We start from the raw sequence: 16,701 nt of genomic DNA, 5'->3' as shown, positions 1-16,701 counted from the left end.
TATGAGAACTCCAGTGGTGATAACTACTTATGCATGCTCACACACAGACCCAATATTCCTCTTGTCCATTGCACATGGCAGCACCATGCATGTTACTTCACAGCAGCCATCTGTTGAAGGAATAGCTGTAGAGTGTTGCTTTCCATCTTGCTTGACTAGTTTTGTTTCTTGGAAGAGGGCTTACTTGTTACCCCAGTGTTTATATCTTTTTGGTAATTGCTTAAACATTGATGGTTGGGGCTAAAGGTGTCCAAATCCTCTGCTGCCCTGCCACCTCCATTACTTCTCTGAACAATGGAGATAACACTCTGTTTCCAGCTACGAACACATTCTGCTCAGTTCCTGTACAAGTTTTTCCTTACATACATACATCTCCACTGAAATGTGTGGTACCATGTGCAGCTGAGGACTGCTGAGGTGGGAGTCCAGCTGTCTTGCCTTTGTGCTTTGTTACCGCTGCTGACACTCGGACAGCTGTGCCCCGGCTATGCAATTCCACTGCTTGTGCTTGGAACACACACTTCTGGAGCTGCCTGCTACTGCTGCAAGGCATCCACGTGATTGTATCTTGTACCTGTGTTATCTGAAATTTGAGAATTCAATCTTCTGCAGTAATTCATCTTTTAGCTCAAAACTGTCAAAATCTTGTTCTTAGAATGGGAAGTATTTACCGTTTTGCAAGATCTGCCAGTTACTTTTAAAAGACAGGGGCTTGCTTTCTTTAATCTCCTCCTACCAGATGGAAGACAGGCGTGGCTTGCATTTACAAGGCCAGCTTGGCACAGCTTCAAGTGTTACGATCTGGATACAAGAGCAAAGCCCTGTAATAAAAACCGCCTGCACGCAGGTGTACTGCTTGCTTCAGTGGTAGTTGCAATCCGACCTCCACAGCTGAAGCACTGACCTTGGAAGGGGAGTCTCATGAGGTCGGAAACCAAATTCAGTAGTTCTATCTTTATCTTTCCAAATTGCAATAGCAGGCACCAAGAACTCCCCCTCGCCTCCAGACTGCAGCAGGCTTTTCTGGCCACGGTTCCAACTTGGGCTTTTCTGCTGATGCAGCTTTTGTGTTAGCAGGGCATGCATCCCAGTCGTGTGCGTGCTGGGCAAACGGGGTTTGCCGGGAGTTCTGAGCAAGTGTTTTTACCACCCGCACGGGCAGCTGTACCTGAGCAGGCACGTAGGCTGGAGGAAACTCCTGTGGCATCGAGACATTTCTAGGTGGCAACAGCCCTTTGCCTCTTTTGCTGGTACAGTGGCTGAGTTGTCTCCCTCCGAGGTTAAAAGAAGCTGAGATCCAGGCATCTCTATTTATAGCAACAATGTACAGTTGCCTTGGCAGAGCGGAGGGGAAGAAATGCAACTACTTCATCTTTCTGCGGTTAGGCCAAGACTGCTGGGCAGGCTGCCTTTTGAGTCCTGACAGTGTTTGTTCCTAAAGTCCTGTCTACTGGATGAATTTTAAACTACTGGCAGATCTGCTGTAGCTAATATGTACTTTATTGCTGCAGAAGGCCCTGAAATATCCTTATGCTAGCCACACAAAGGACATTCCTGCTCTTTTTTTAATCAATGCAGAATAATTGTCAGGGCTATTAGTTCCTTTTCTTCACCAACCCTCTATGGTCCTGAGCACATTTTTGTGTTAAGCTTTCCCTTGCCTGGAATGATGACTATGGCAGAAGGGCTAACCTTTGGTAGGCTCCCTACACGCGTGGCTCACATCAGACTCTGGAGTTAAAAATGAGCAAGTTTCCTCTGATCTCTTGCAGGAGGAAAAGTGAAAAGTCAGCTTAGCTGTCACAACAGGTAGGTCTGCTTTAAAACTGCACCTTTCACTCCATTCTGAGGTGGAGAGGACATAAATGGGGGGGAGGCCTTGTTTTCCAATAAATATTAGTGATAATCTAGCTAAAATGCTTGGTGACATCCTGGCTATTAGTAAGTCAGAGCTGTAACTATGCAGAGTGACCTGGGAGAATGAGTGGGGTCTCAAGGGTTGTGTGTTTCAGTGGATCCCATGAGATGGGTGCTGCGTGCAGGGCTTTGGGGTCAGTCTCTGCCTCCCCCCATGCTGGTAGCTGTGGGTTACAGTGGCTGGAGACGAGCCTCCCTTTTAAAAGCCCCGCACACTTTGCAAGGGCTTTTGGAGGTGCTGTGAAATGGAGTGTGCTACGTTCCTCTCGTCACAGAGAGGGAATTTACTTTCAAAGGGGAATGTGCACACTCTCTGTAACCTCTGACTTGGGGCTGTAGTTCAAACGGTAACTCCAGTAACTCCCCACGTGTAATTTTTTTTCCCTCAGGCCTGATGTGTTCCACCCCTCAGCACCCTGGAAGATAATGCAGAAATGCAAAGTGGCCTCTAGGTCCTTCCTGGGTAGCCATGACCTGAAACACCAGAAGACGGAGCAGCTGGACAAGACTGGCAGGAGTACTGTATTTTGCTGAGAAATGGAGGACCTGAACATGCAAAACACAAAAGGAAAACACTTACAGAAACTCCCCTTGTGGAGAGGGAGAGAAGGTAATGCCTTGGTTTCCTATCTTAACAGGAAAAATAGACATACACCTGAAAGCTTCAACTTGTAATTTCAACCCTAGGCCTTTATGTAACAAATCTGCAACCTCAGCCACAGTGAAAATGGTAGAGGATGTCCCAACTGAGCAGCAGCGCTGTGATGGTTAAACACGTCCTGGTCATCGTCTGGGATGGATTCTCAGAGATGGTTATAAATCTGTAGTGGTCAAGAAAAGGCTTTTTGAAGGAGAAGGTCCTGCTGACCCTGCACACCTGTATCAGAGTTTTAGTGTGCTAATCCTCTGTGTGGATTCACACTATGTCTACTGTAAGCTAGCAGATGATGTAAAGAGGGCTGGGATGAAGAAAAACAAAACCCTCCTGCTTTTCTTTCCTCTAATGTTACCTGCTGTGAGGAGCTGAAGTAGAACAAAGGATTAATTTCATAGCAATATAATTTATTTGTCATCAGATGTGCACTCACAGGCAGGACATACAAGGCAGTACACGTGGAAAATGCTGGTAAGTGCATGGAGGCGGCAGCAGGGGTCTGGACCTTGTTTCCTACTAGTAGGCTTTATTTCAATTATAAGTTAAAAAAGATTATTTCTGTCCTTACTGAACTCTCTCTGCAGCCACTCCTTTCTCCTAGTGGTGCTGGTATCCCTCACATGAGGAGAAGGGGTGAAGAATGGAATATGGCATTCCCTCAGGCTGTCAGACTCCCTGAAGCCTGTGATATGTGAACAGGCGGGTATCGTTTCCCCACTGGATGTGATCCTAATTAGCATCCATGATTGCTTTAAAACAGGTGAGAACTAAGGGTCTGTCTCCTATACTGTCCACCCTACGCACACAGATTCTCCTCTGCTTGCCAGGAGACAGCGTGCCTGGCATCTACAGAATCCCACCTACTCTGTCCTCCAGGCCTGCAGGTGGACTGGGTGTGCTGCTATCAGCTGCACAGTATTGACACGCAACAGCATACCTTGCTGTGCTATTTTCTGTCTGTTCAGTGCTTCCCCTGCATTAACTTGTGCTGGGGTTAATACTGTAGTGCAGAGTTAAATGTCCCTGTACATCAGTAAGGCATGATTCAGACAGATAATTGGCAAATAAAACTTAAATTTTACATCAGTTACGTCTTTAAAAGTGGCACTGGACTTGACTTTAGCTTAACGTATCAGATGACTTGGCATGTTAACAAGCAGAGGCTCTGTGAAGTTTCCCACTTCAAGCAACATGTTCTAGATCAGATTGGAAGGAGTGGGAAGGAGACACTGATCACGAGAGCTCCCAGCTGAGGACTGTATTTCACAGGGGGCATGGGGTGGGGAAAGCTAAGATCTGCTTGTGTGAAGGCAAAACAGGTGGTGCTTATTTGTAGTAGGCCAGTAAAGCTGAGCATGCCTGGAGTGAGGTGAGGTAAGGTGCTGTCTTCCAGCACATGGGCCTCCCCTGCTGCAAAGTTCCCTTGAGTTACCCTCCCCAGCAGCCTCAGCTCTCCCCCTTTGTCCAAGCACCCTTCTTCAGGTGAGGTTTAGGTGCTCTCTTCCAGCAAGTGGGCCTGCCCCGATGTGGGGGAAACAGCTTCCCGCTCTCCACGCAATGGTAACTTGCAGCATTTTGAGAAAGGTTTTTTCCTGCAGGAGCACCTCCACTGACGTCCCAGCCAAACTGCAGGGGGTTAGCCTCTCCCTACAGTTACTGCTCGAATGAGCTGGGCTCTAAGACTCCTTTGCTTTTCTCTCCTTTTTTGCTCTAGTTGCCATTAAGGTGAAGAAGAGCCTGGGGAAGAGGTTTCGCAGGTAGACAGCCAGGGAGGGCGTTAGGCCAGCTACAAGTACTTCCTTCTTCTTCTGTCCCACTGCATTGAGAACCACCTGAGCGACCTCTGCGGCTGTCTGTCCTTCGGCGGTGTTCTTGTCCATAACTGCCAAAGGAAAGCTGAGTAAGCACCAATGCCAGCAGGTAAGCCCACACTTAAGTGCCTTTCCTAGGAATGCTCTGTTCTAACTGTACATGGCTGCTTGTATGGTTTTGGTTTTTACACCAGTTATGTATGGGAGCACAGGCAGGTATAATCCATGGTTGGGCTAGAAGTCAGTAGTTGCTGTATAGGAAGGCTAAATTTTGGGGGTTACTGTTCCTACCCGGCATCCAAAGTTGTCTTTTGATACTTCAGGGTTAACCTGTATCCCCACCAGAGGCCATATGTTGCAAACACACTTGGGAGTAACTCAGTGAGGTGCAGATGCTTTAGATATGGGGCACAAAATCATATTCACCTCCATAGCGAGATCCATCTGCTGTTACAGCATTGAGAGAGAGGTTTGTCTGGATGTATCCGGGGCTTACAACTGTCACATCAATGTCATACTGCTCTACCTCTGCTCGTAGACAATCAAAGAAGGCCTGGGTAGCATGCTTAGAGGCAGCATCTGAAAAACAGGAAAAGGACTGTGCACTAAAGAGAAGGAGCAAGGCTGAAGGAAGATTCACTCCCCTGAATGGGTTTTTCACTGCAATGCAGCCACTTCTCAGCAAGAACCCAGCAGCTGTTCTCCAACTTCTAGGTTCGTGGTTTGGTTTTTTTTTTTAAGTGAATGGCAGCAACAGGTAGTGGGAGTGAGAGGCAATTTAGGAAGGCAAAATGTAAATACTCAAGTTGGAAACTGGCTAGGATCCTGAGCTTAATATCACAGTCATGCCAAAGTGCTACGGAGTGAACCCAAGCTGCCTCCCACTCGCGATAAAGGAGACATGAAGCCTGGCTTGGGAAGCGTTTGATAAGACAGGCTGGGGCTGGGGGAATGTGATGCCAGTACAGGAGGGCAGAGCTGACGTTCGCTGCCGAGCGCCCTGCTGGCCTACATGCGCTGAGCGTTATGGACTTGCAGAGCAGGTTCAGAGCTTGGCTGCACACAAGTCAAAACCTGATCACACAAGCAGACAGGAGCAGGGAAGTGTGGCCTAGGGCAGGACTTCCCCCTGTTAAATGGCTGAGCGACTCCTTTTGCTCGCTCCCTTTCCACGTGCACTTGGTCACTACCACCGTGACTGCCATCACCTCAGCGTGGCTGCAGGGTTGACACCAGCAGCACAGAGCTTGGCGCAGGCTGCATACCCTGTCTGAGGACCTAGGCAAGAGCTGAGCTCCATCCTGCAGGCCCACGCAGCTCTGGTCACTGTGCAAGCGCTCTGGAAGCTCTTCAGAACACACTTCTTGGTGCAGTCGTACCCAGATCATCTGCAAGGCCCAGACGTTCCAGGCTCTCCTTCACTCAGCATCATGCCCCACCACTCTTAGAGTGGTGTACTTTTCCATTTTTACATTAATTTTCAGTGATTTACAGATGCCTGTATGCCAAACGCTCTCCTTTAGTTCCTCCATCTTTTATAAGGCTTTTTCCAGTAATGTCACCAATGTATTTCTTGTCATAACTGATTTAGCATGAAGAGTTTGCTGGATCAAGATAACTGTTTAGGCTTTTATTTTGGCATTGGTTGTACTATGGCACTTCACAACTTATTAAAACAAAAAGTTCATACTTTCTTATAGGAGATTAGCCAGGCAAACAGCAAGGATAAAATGCAATAAAATTATGGAATTAATCAGAAAGTTTATAGGGACTCTCAAATTTTAAGACAGGAATATCAAGCTGTTTTCAAGACACTGAAAACATATTCTCCTTCCCATCCCTTAACAACTTTAGGACAGGGCTAAGATTTTGTATTTGAGAGTGGCCTTCCTCAACAGCTGTCAGTGATTTGTGACCACACTAAGAATGATGCACAGCTCTGCCTTCCCTGCATGCAGCCAGCTCTACAGAGAGCTAAATGTGGAAGCAGTAGCCAAGTATTCATTCAGTCTGGTGCCCCAAATATGTCTTCTCCATCTTCTGTGGAGGTACTTACATGCAGATCTGAAAGGAATGCTTATTTTGCCTTGAACACTGCTGATGGCCACAATGTGGCCTTGTCTCCTCTTGATCATGGAGGGGAGAAGAGCTAGCAAAAGACAGAAAAGACCCATTCAGAATAACAGTCCTGCCATTACTGCTGTCAAGAATTGATGCTTTCAGAGCATTCAAAGATGCCTAAGTGAATTACAAGATCCTTGTTCAGTGTAGGGGCTGGGCAAGGGATAGTGCTTAGGATGCCTCTAACTGAAGCTGCAGTCTGGCGGGGACATTCACCTATGAGGAGACTCCTTGTGCCAGCGAGGCTGCACAAAGGCTGCTATAGGTGCTATGATCTCCCACAGGCACGGTCAGCAGGACTTTTCTGCCACCAGTACATCTTTCCAGTTCCTGCAGCTGACACGCTCCAGGCTGAACTTTCTGTGTAACTGAAGAAGCTTCCTAGGAAAGCTACAGCTTCACCTAGAACCCATACCACGTTCTCTAGGGTTTTATCAGCGCAGACAGGCTAACCATATCTCTCTTCACAAGTTCCTGCCAGACTAAGAGTCAGGAGGTGTTTTAAACAAGATGGTATCTCTAATCAGGTAGTCATGCCCAAGCATCTCCTTTAGGCCTCCCCATAAAAAAAACTTTTCTCCCCTCTTATACTGTACTGTACCAAATACAATTACAAACAGAGTTAAGCTGTGCTTAGTTGTGTTGGCCTGCAGAAGGTATCAGCCAAATCCGTTGTCTCCCTGTAATCCGGATCACGAGTACCTTTGGTGAGGGCTATAGGACCAAAATAATTTGTTTCCATCACTTTCTTATCCACATCCAGTCCTGTGTCCACAATTGCGCCTCGGAAACTGATGCCTGCATTGTTGATCAGTATGTCCACGTGACCCAAGTACTTCAGGATGTCTTCAGCAGCATTTAGGACAGTTTTAGTGTCCGAGAGGTCAAACACCACAGTGTGAGGTTTGTGTGTCTGTGAATAAACAAAAGTTAGCAAAAGAGCAGTTCAGGCTCTGCTGAATGTGCTGTATGTTCACGCTCATGGTGGGATTTCCCAGCTCTGGAAGCACAGAAGCAGGGCCATCCAAACCTTGTGCAGTTACAGCACAGCAGTTCCATTTGGTAGGAATACATGACAGAAGCAGGTTGTGCTCTTGTCTTTCTCTGCTCCTGTCCTGTTTCTTATACCAGAGCCTAGGAAAGGGGCAAGTGAGATCCTCCTCAGGTACTAAAGTTTCCTATTGTCTTATTAAAGAAAATGCATCTGAAAAAGTAAAAAACTTAACCCAGGTGTCTTCTACAGAAGCCAGCAATACCTTTCTTAGCCACTGTCAGCAGAACTAGACATCAAAAATAAAAGCCACCAGAAGGAAAGTCACTTTTCCAGATTCAGTATATGACGTACAGATGCAAGGGCTCTGGGCACTCGCATGCTTTCACTTCCATTACAAGGCAAGGAGTCTTGCAGCTGGCTTTTTTTTTTAGGGTTTTTACAAGATATGACATGTCAGCTCAATGTACTCCTATAGCAATATCTATCCCTAACCACAGAGTTGCATTTTTCCTATTGCTCAACAGAACAACCCACAAGCAATTCTGTAACTTCTGTAATAATGTGAGCAGAAATCCCAGCCTCACGAGACGACAAGCCTCTCCTTCTCCCACACTTACATTCTTTCGGTGATTGGTCATAGCAGAAAGCTGCTGCACCAGGTCTTTGAGTTTCTCGCTGTCTCTGCCACAGAGCACCAGCTTGGAGCCAGCTGCATGGAAGGCTTTTGCACATTCTTTGGAGGAAGCAAGGAAGAGAGAAAAGTAGACATTTGAATGCCAGAGACAAACAGCAGATCCACATCATCCCTGGTGATAGGCTAAAACTTCTTTTAGCTGGTGAGGATCTAAGGTGGCTTTATTACTCCTTAGTGATAGGCTGATTTACAATGAAGTCGCAGCAAGATGCCATTTTCCTGTGACTTTGACAGACACGTGACAGCGGTGAGGCAGCTGGTATGTTCAGTTACTGTGCTGCTTATGCAGTTATTGTGCTGTTTACACATCTTCCCCCATCGGCTGATTGAATTTCCCTGTGCCTCTTAACTTTGGACTATATCCCTCTCTTAAGAGGGACTACAGTTACCTTGTGTATGTCATCTAATGCAGTGGGGCCTGGTCTTAGGAGTTTCAGTTTTAGTGAACACCTCCAAAGGTTTTGGAAGCCTTGGAGCTAATGGCTTCATCAAGGTGATCCTCTTCATGAAGAAAAGGCTGAAGAATGGATGCCATGCTGTTGCTCTTCTTTCAGTGCCACCAGCTGCTGAGGCAATCGTATGTTCTTCTATCCCACCCCCCTGTGATCCAGTGAGACAGATTGCTTATTTGTGTAAGAGATTAGTGTGGTGGTAACGAAGGGTGTTTAAGAACACATAAGAATTAGAGATGGTCTAGTATATTAATAACTGGGAGTGAAGGGAATAGTATAAGATCTTGCCAATGAGTCTATAAGGGGGGAAACATCACTGTAGTGGTGGAAATCTATACACCCAACAACACACAGCGCTTCATCTGCCCAGCCTATCCCAACTGGAAGGTCTCTCCTGAGATATTAGTTCTCTCTCTTCTTGATGTGAAATACACATTCTTTTACCACTCCCAGCTCTTTGGTTCTGACAGGCAGAGAGGACCATTTCATCTCCTTTGGCCATTCAGTTACTGAACACCCCTATCCTTAAGATATGGATCTTAAGGATCACATGCAAAGACAGCAGCAATTTAAGTTCTGTATGTTCTACAAATGTACTCATCCTAATGAAAGGCCTTGATAGCAGAGAGCACCTTGTCTTGAAGAAGCTTTTAAAGCAAGTATAGAAAGCAGAATTAGAGAAAGTATCCGCTCAAACAAAGAATAAATTTTATTTGGAAAAAAAAATACTGTGTTTTTATTTAGAAAAAAAATACTCACTGGCGTTAATATTGCCAAGAGTTTGAATTTAGAATGGATGGATTTGTACCACAAGAGAAAAGGTGCCTTAACTTGGGGGAGTAGAAAGTATGGCAGTGTGTCTGGAAATAAAACAAACATGAATGCAGAACACCAGTTCTGGGAAGTTTTGGAGAAACAATTTGACTTTCTGGCTTTTTCAGGATTTAGAGAAAATACCCCTGACAGCACAAGAACGGCATAACTTGTTCCTTGCTTTGATGAGCTCCAGTTTGTACAGCATGATTAAAATTTTCCTCCACAAATTTTGAGACTTTCTTGCATCAAAATTTGCACCGGCTATAGTTATAACTGATACGGCTGTGCAAGCTATGCCTCTCAAAATTCAGAGCAATAGGAACTTTCTGCTCGTTACTGCTTTGTTCCAATAGGTATCCCTTCCACAGCCCTCTGCTTCTCCTGCCTTTGGTGCCTATCTTTCGGTACCCACCTTTTCCCAGGCCAGAGGTAGCCCCTGTGATCACGACCACTGCTTCCTGGAGGTAAGCTCGCATCCGCATCCACTGCAATAGCCGGAAAAGGGCGAAGATCCCCAGGCTGCCAAAAAGCAGTGGGATGATGACTGTGCTTGTGAGATCCATGAGTTTTCCTTTCTGAATGGTCTTCCTAGAGCCACAAGATGAAAGGAAACAGACCATTTCACCATCAAGAAAATTAGCAGAGGCTTGAAAACCAGGAAAATCCTTTTTCTTAACCCTGCCTTAGACCACCAATAAGCCAAATCCTATACAGAGGTCTCTTCAACAAATTTCCTCATCCCTTCATTTAGACTTTCGAGTTCACATCAGTACCCAATTTTAAGCATTTAAATGCTAATCTGAACATCCCTGCAGGACACTTGGTGTTGGATCTTGTCAGCTGTCATGTAACAATCTTGGGTTCAGAGATGCTATTCCCACATGCTTTTCCATTTTGCTCTAGATTCACTCTCTGACACAAAGTGTATTTAGAGTGGAAGCTCCTCAGGGCTGGGATATGTCTCTGCATTCTTCTGATTGTAATAAAGTCTCTTAGATTTCTCTAGAGCAGCCAGTACCCCAGTATCTACATGCCAGAGACCAGATACTGTGTATTATCCCACATGGATGTAAGCCAGTCTGTCTTCTGGAGACATAGAGTAAGTTTTCTCTCTGCGCACATTATTTGCTTAATGCACCGAAATCTGTGCTTCCATCTCCAGTGTCTTTCACCACCCGTTAGTAGAGACAAATTATCTGATTTAAATGAGCCACATGTCCAATCTAGTAGGCTAAAGCCTACATTCATGCTCTTTACTTTTATGCCAACATTAATTGTGCAGTTTAACAGCATGAACCTGTGTTCTAATATACTGAAATTAAACCTGCGAATGAAACCCAAGCTAAAGGTATCTACTAGACCTAGCTCATCCTGGAATTGGATTCTGATACCAATGCATAGCTCTAATCTTCTTGCTAAGCCATTGCCTTCAAGGGAGTAGTTTATGTTACAGCCTACTACATGGCCAAAGAGTAAGTGATACTTCTGCTGTAAAAAAGGTCACTAATTTTCCCGCTGTATATACCCCCAAACTTTTATGCTTGATGTTACAGTGAAGTCAGTTACAACCCCTTCCTGGAATCTATACAACTTGTGGGGCACACATAAAGCCAAAACCAAATATTGGTATATCTTCCCTGTTGTGCAGATAGAGTTTGAACTCTTGGAGTTTGACCTGCAAGATAGGCCTTTCCCAGGAAGGTATTGGAAAGGTCTGGGCACACAACTCATACGCTACTTCAAACAAAAGGACAGCATGAGTAGCAGAAAACAAGAGGTAACTAAGAATGCTAAGCCAGAATTCAGTGTCATTAAGTAGGACTGAGCTTGTATGGAGCTGAAGGGATGACAGAGGCTCTACATGCTGTGGAACAGAGCTAATGTGGAAAATGTCAGGCTCTTCCAGATTTCCATCAGGGGCTTGGACAGAACTCCTCAAGTAGCTGGTCAGTGAACAAACTAGTTTGCTGAACCAGTAGTGAACTGTATAAAATAAGTATTTCTGGAGGTACAGCTAGAACACAATAAAATAACACATAAAGATAGCTGAGCTAGCTCTAAATAAGCTTGACAAGGTCTAAAAATAAAGCCATCAAGTTAGTACACAGCTCTTCTCAAGACACTATGGAGCTTCCCATTCATGAGCTAACTCATGTATCTACAGAGTACTTCATTGTGCAGTACACTGTGCATAACGCAGCTAGGCACCCAGGCCACAGGCACCCCCGAGCATAGGGAGTATGCCCAAAGTGGGAAATCAGAAACCCAAAAGGAGGGTTAAACTCATTCCATTACAAAGCAGTGCGTGAGCACAGCACCCAGCAGCTCAGACCAGCGTCTTATTCTTCCACCTTATTGTGCTGAGTGCGCATAAAGAGCGTGTATTTTGTACTGATTTACAGCAGAGGACTGGTAGGGCTGATTTAACAAAAGAGTGTGTATCGCCCCTAAAGTAATTCCTGGGAAAGAGCTGTTTAGACACAAGGCCGCTGCCTTCTTTAGGCTGGATAAGCAGGAGCTTCTCCTTACTGGTTCATGTTCAGCTAGCTGTTTAAAGCAGCTGCCCTCTTTATGTTGTCCCTTGGTTTTTTTGCTCTCAAAGGTCTCTTGAGATTCAGAAGACAAGATGTGGGCAGGGACAACAGGTGCTGTGCTGACATTGAGCAGCGTGGCTTACAGGACATTTTGGAATCAAAAATCTTCAGCTCCCATTTAGGACCTTTTGTTATTTCCAAAGTGGGAGCTGACAGGTGGAGTGGCACTTCCTTTATGAGCCCATGTTGAAGCTGAGGCATTTTAAAACTCTGGCCCTGACCAGCTTTGCTTCTGATTTCAGTAAAATGCAGATTACTTTCAGTAAAAAGCAGATGAAAAGGTAACTGGGAAGATGGGGCTTTTCTGACACCTTTTCTAACCAAACCACACTAGGAGATGGGAGGGAGTCCCATGTTTGATTACAGCACAGTTCTTTCACATTCTTTGGCAAAAATAAAGGTTGAGTTTCCAAGGACTGAACTCTCTGCTACAGGGCCAGGTGGAAAAGAGCCCCCATCTTACCAACTAAAAGCTAACCATGTTTTGGTCAGGTAGCATCCATTGCTCATCAATGTGAACCAGTTATGCCTGCTTAACTTATTCCTTAATCATATCACTTACTCATCTGCTTTCTAAACAAAGAAGGTCTACCTTTAATCCTTCTTCATTTGAAAAATCTTTCCTAGCCTTTTATTGTTTTTCTTTCTCTTCCCCACCCCCCCATATTATATACAGGAACTGGGCAAATTACCCAATCTCTGCCCAACAGTTGCAGCAAGCCATGAACCCAGTCAGCAGCAACAACCCACTTTTGCAGCTTCCAGGATAGAGTTTGAATCAACAGGTAGCGCCCTCTGATATCTGGGGAGGGGAAATACAGGATGGGGAAGAGAAGGACTGGATGAAGGAGGGGGAGCAAGCAAGAGAAGGACTAGCTGATCAGAGATGTAGATCCTTTGTTATTAGGGCATACAGTTGCAGTACCTTCTGCCAAGGAAGGTACTCAAATGGCCCCTTCAAAAGAGCCCCAGAACAAAGAAAATCTCAGTTCAGTCAGACTTGAGAAAGAGGACAACCAAGCTGAACTAAATCATTTTGGAGAGAAGAAAGTTTCTGTAGCACTTTAGACTCACAGCAACAAGTTTTGCTTTGATTTCATAGACTAGCTTGTATCACAAACCCATGAGTCCTTATTTTAGCTTGTCATATTGAACATGCTAAAAAAAATAGTTGATAAAATAAATATCAGTGGAACAAGAGACCATGGAAATCAGCTCAAGCCATAGAGCCACAATGCAGTACGCTCAACAATATCCATCTTACGGAGCCCAGGGCCAGGCTACTGACACAACAGCGTGGCAGTTACGTTCTGTTCAGTTTTCAGGGTTATTGGGTGGAAAGACCAAAGGAAAGAATTGCTGCAACCTCAAGGAGAGGTTATATTCTGTTCGGTGTTAGGGTTACTTGCTGCAAAAGCCAGAGGAAAAGACTGCTGCCATCTGAAGGAGAATGAGATAGATCGTAGATAAAAAAGGCTTGATTCACGTCAACAAAAATGCTAAGTTGCAAGAGAAAGGCTGGGAGAAGATAAAAAGCATAAAACCCAACTTAAGAAAGGTAACACTCTGAAGTAGCTAGAGACATCCCAGGGCAGGTAATGCCATGTCACATTAAAAACATGGGGGACGGTGAGGAACACATAGGTTTCCACGCCTAATTCAAGATGAACTGGATATCCTCAGACCTCTTGCTCAAAGGTCTGAGACCCCACTATCACCTTTGTTCCAAAATTTGGGTATTCATGCTGAAAAAAACTGTTATTAATTCTTAACAGATAATGTTTATGACACCAGCTTATCGGCAGGAGAGAAGCCACTGCTCATAACTGGTTCAAATAAAGTCCTGTAATTCTCAGTTCTCCATCCCAAAAGGCAGGATTGGAACATGCAGTTATTAGAGAGCAGAAATAAGAACACCCATGATGTAAGCACATAGAGGTGATTGGAAACTTTTTGAAAGGCTTACCAAAGATAAATCACATATATCCAGTTAAAAAAAAAAAACCAACTTTCCCCTTAAACCAAAAACTGGATGTTATCCCATAAAAGCCAGGACAATGATTTCCGAAGGAACAAGGATCTTAGTTAATAAGGTCAAGAGTGTACTAAAGGCAGCAAAGATGAGATCAAGTCCTGAAAGAAACTAAAACCATGATAGTTTCCCTAAACAACACCTATTCTCCTTTAGCTTCAGCCACCTAGAATCACATTGTCCTTTACGTGACAAATGGCAGCAACTGGGAGGCTATTTTCAGAAATCAAAAGGTGTCATTTAAAAGGTGGGGGGATAAAAGGAAGGAAAAAAATCTTTTTTTTCTAAGGAAGCCCATGTCCAGAAGCACAGCAGCTCTAAGCTTGATTAGCTACCGACTTTAGTCTGAAGAAAGCACAATATCCTACCTTTGAAAAGAACTCACTTGCCAGTGACTCTGTGAGATGGTGTCTCCCTCTGGTCTTTTAACAGGACAGACCTGACTTAAATTTGGAAATGGCAGCAGTCCAAGCGAATGCGCTCTGTCCAATGCTAGCACAGCCAAGAACAGCCTCTAAAAACAAACCTCAGGAATACAGTCTGTGACCTTTGAAATGTGGGGGTAATTTAACCCCCAGATTGGAAAGACAGAGGTGAATTCAAAACTTAGGATGACCCTCTGATGATTTCTAGTACTAAATAAATAATTTCTAGTACTGAATCCAGAGCATCCATAAAGATCAATTAAAAAAAAAAAGAGGCAACTTGTGAATCAGTTGCAATTCTCTATTACTGTCATTAATTCTGGGGCATACACTGATTTTATAGTGCACACTCTAAAATGGGTACCACACTAATTAAAACAAAAAGGACTTTTTTTTGTCTTCCCTTAGGATTCTTGAGAACTTTGAGCACAACTGAACGGACAGATGCGTTTCTCATCACACTCTGCATCAAAACCCGATATTTACCAGGGAGAAGGGCATTCCTTCCAGCAGATCAAATTCACTAAATCCCTTATAAGCCATGTCTGACAGGGAGAAAAGTAAGCATTACTTGCATGTTATATCGGCTAATCAGTTTTACTGACCCAACTGCTTTGGAAAGAAACTGAAATCAAACTTATAGACATCTAAGCCAAAAAAAAAAGTCATATAGCATTGTCTGTTAAATCAGTGGTTTAATGTAAGCCACTGGGAAATTTGCGGACAATTTCTCTGATGCACAAGATGTCCATAAATGGTAAGTTAAACTTCAAAAAACTCATTCAAAACCCAATGAGAAAAAACGGTGATGACATTACTTCAAACAATTGAATTACTGAAATGCCAGTGTGCACTTACATGCTTACATAATCCGCTTTCATTCCAAACTTTATAAGCAGAAAATAAAGTCAAAAATACACTGAGGTCATCAGAAACCAGTACAACTCCTAAGAAGGGACGCAGGAACTGGACAGAGCTCCTCACTACAGTACAACCATTTCAAACAGAAAACGGAGAAGGGACTCAGGAGAAGGAATACAGTAACCCAGCTGGAATTCCCAAAAGAAATGATGGCAACGGGTGTTATCAGGAGTGCCACAGAAGTGCTATGCACTGGTAGGTCTCGTTGTAAGTAGCTGGCAACGATGAACAAGTGTTTGAGGTTTGCTGCGGGGGGGGGGGGTAAGTATCAGTTGTAAATTTTTAATTAACTTTTTCTAGTGCGGTTTGAACAAGCTACCATCTCGCAAGCATTACTTGAAGCAACGTCTAGGAAAACCATCTGCTGTATTGCAGCAGTCATGCAATAGCATCCTGCTTATGCATTACAGAACTGTTATGCAAAACAACCACCTCACCCCATGGTACAGGAAGAGGGAAAAAATATGTTTCCAGCACCCAAAAACCAGACTGGACTTGAGGAACATCTTCTCATAAATCTTCCTGCCACTTTTATTCAGTTATAAGCTTCATTTCCAACCTTCCCACTCGAAAATCCTCTACGGGTGTTTGGGACACAAACAAAAGTAAATCAAAGTGGTGTGATTAGAAAATTAAAACATTTGCTGTGCCAGAGAAAGTATTTTGCAGACATTTATCAAATCATGAATCGCCTAAAACATCGTGAGAAAATGAGAGTTGCCTAAATGTCTCTCCCCGCCCCGATTTATATATAAAAACGTATTTAATAGCTGTAACGGCGATGAACTATGCACTGGAGAGCCCAGGGTGTCCCTGCACACAGAGCAGGGGCACTTTCACCCACCTCTCCCATTTGCCAGACTTTCACCTCCCAGAGGAGCGCGCCCGCAGCCCCCTCGGCACCTCCCCGTGGGCTCCCCGGGAGATCACCGGCGGGCGGGCGGCGGTGGGCACCGCAGGGCCCCAGCGCGGAGCCGGCAGCCCCGCGCCGCCCCGCTCGCTGCTGAGCGGGGCCCCGAGGGGGCCGCCGGCAGAGAGGGGCTGCCTCCCCGCCGGAAAGGGGCCGAGGCGGCTGGGGCTGGCGCTGAGGGGAGCGGGAGGCCTCGGGGGGAGCGCGGCGGGGGCCGCCGGGCCCTACCTGGCTACTGCCGTCACCATGGCCACCGCCGGAAGTGCCGGGAGCGTGCGCATGCGCCTGAGGTACCGCCGGGGGAGAGGCGGGCTTTCCGCCAGAGCGTCCAATGACAGACAGCTCCTCCGCGAGGCAAA

The 16,701-nt window shown here is 45.2% G+C and overlaps 1 protein-coding gene across 2 annotated transcripts; it reads right to left on the bottom strand.

Annotated features, from left to right (window-relative positions):
• Positions 1-2,602: 2,602 nt before the first annotated feature.
• DHRS7B (dehydrogenase/reductase 7B) lies at positions 2,603-16,616 on the bottom strand. 2 transcript variants are annotated; one of them, XM_072877717.1, is made up of 7 exons: positions 16,277-16,546; positions 9,873-10,048; positions 8,116-8,231; positions 7,207-7,417; positions 6,440-6,532; positions 4,810-4,962; positions 2,603-4,454 (listed from the first exon to the last, which is right to left on the bottom strand). In XM_072877717.1, the coding sequence occupies exons 2-7, from the start codon at positions 10,021-10,023 to the stop codon at positions 4,249-4,251; spliced, it is 930 nt and encodes a 309-aa protein (XP_072733818.1). In that variant the 5' UTR covers positions 10,024-10,048; positions 16,277-16,546; the 3' UTR covers positions 2,603-4,248. The 2 variants fall into 2 exon arrangements, with proteins under 2 accessions (XP_072733818.1, XP_072733817.1); XM_072877716.1 differs by lacking the exon at positions 16,277-16,546 and adding an exon at positions 16,571-16,616 and having other exon boundaries at positions 2,604-4,454.
• Between the last annotated feature and the right edge of the window lie 85 nt (positions 16,617-16,701).

This window comes from Ciconia boyciana, chromosome 13 (assembly GCF_034638445.1).
Source record: "Ciconia boyciana chromosome 13, ASM3463844v1, whole genome shotgun sequence".
In the NCBI taxonomy this organism is placed as follows: domain Eukaryota; kingdom Metazoa; phylum Chordata; class Aves; order Ciconiiformes; family Ciconiidae; genus Ciconia; species Ciconia boyciana.
The sequence above is the reverse complement of the archived record's forward strand: the minus strand, read 5'-3'. Positions and strand labels throughout refer to the sequence as shown.

Coding starts and splice junctions, on each gene's coding strand:
- DHRS7B (XM_072877716.1), bottom strand. CDS start 16,590: ATGGTGACGGCAGTAGCCAG. Junction 6,533..7,206: donor TCCTATAGCCCTCACCAAAG/GTACTCGTGATC, acceptor GTCTTTTGCTAG/CTCTTCTCCCCTCCATGATC. Junction 4,963..6,439: donor CATTCCTTTCAGATCTGCAT/GTAAGTACCTCC, acceptor CCTGTTTTTCAG/ATGCTGCCTCTAAGCATGCT.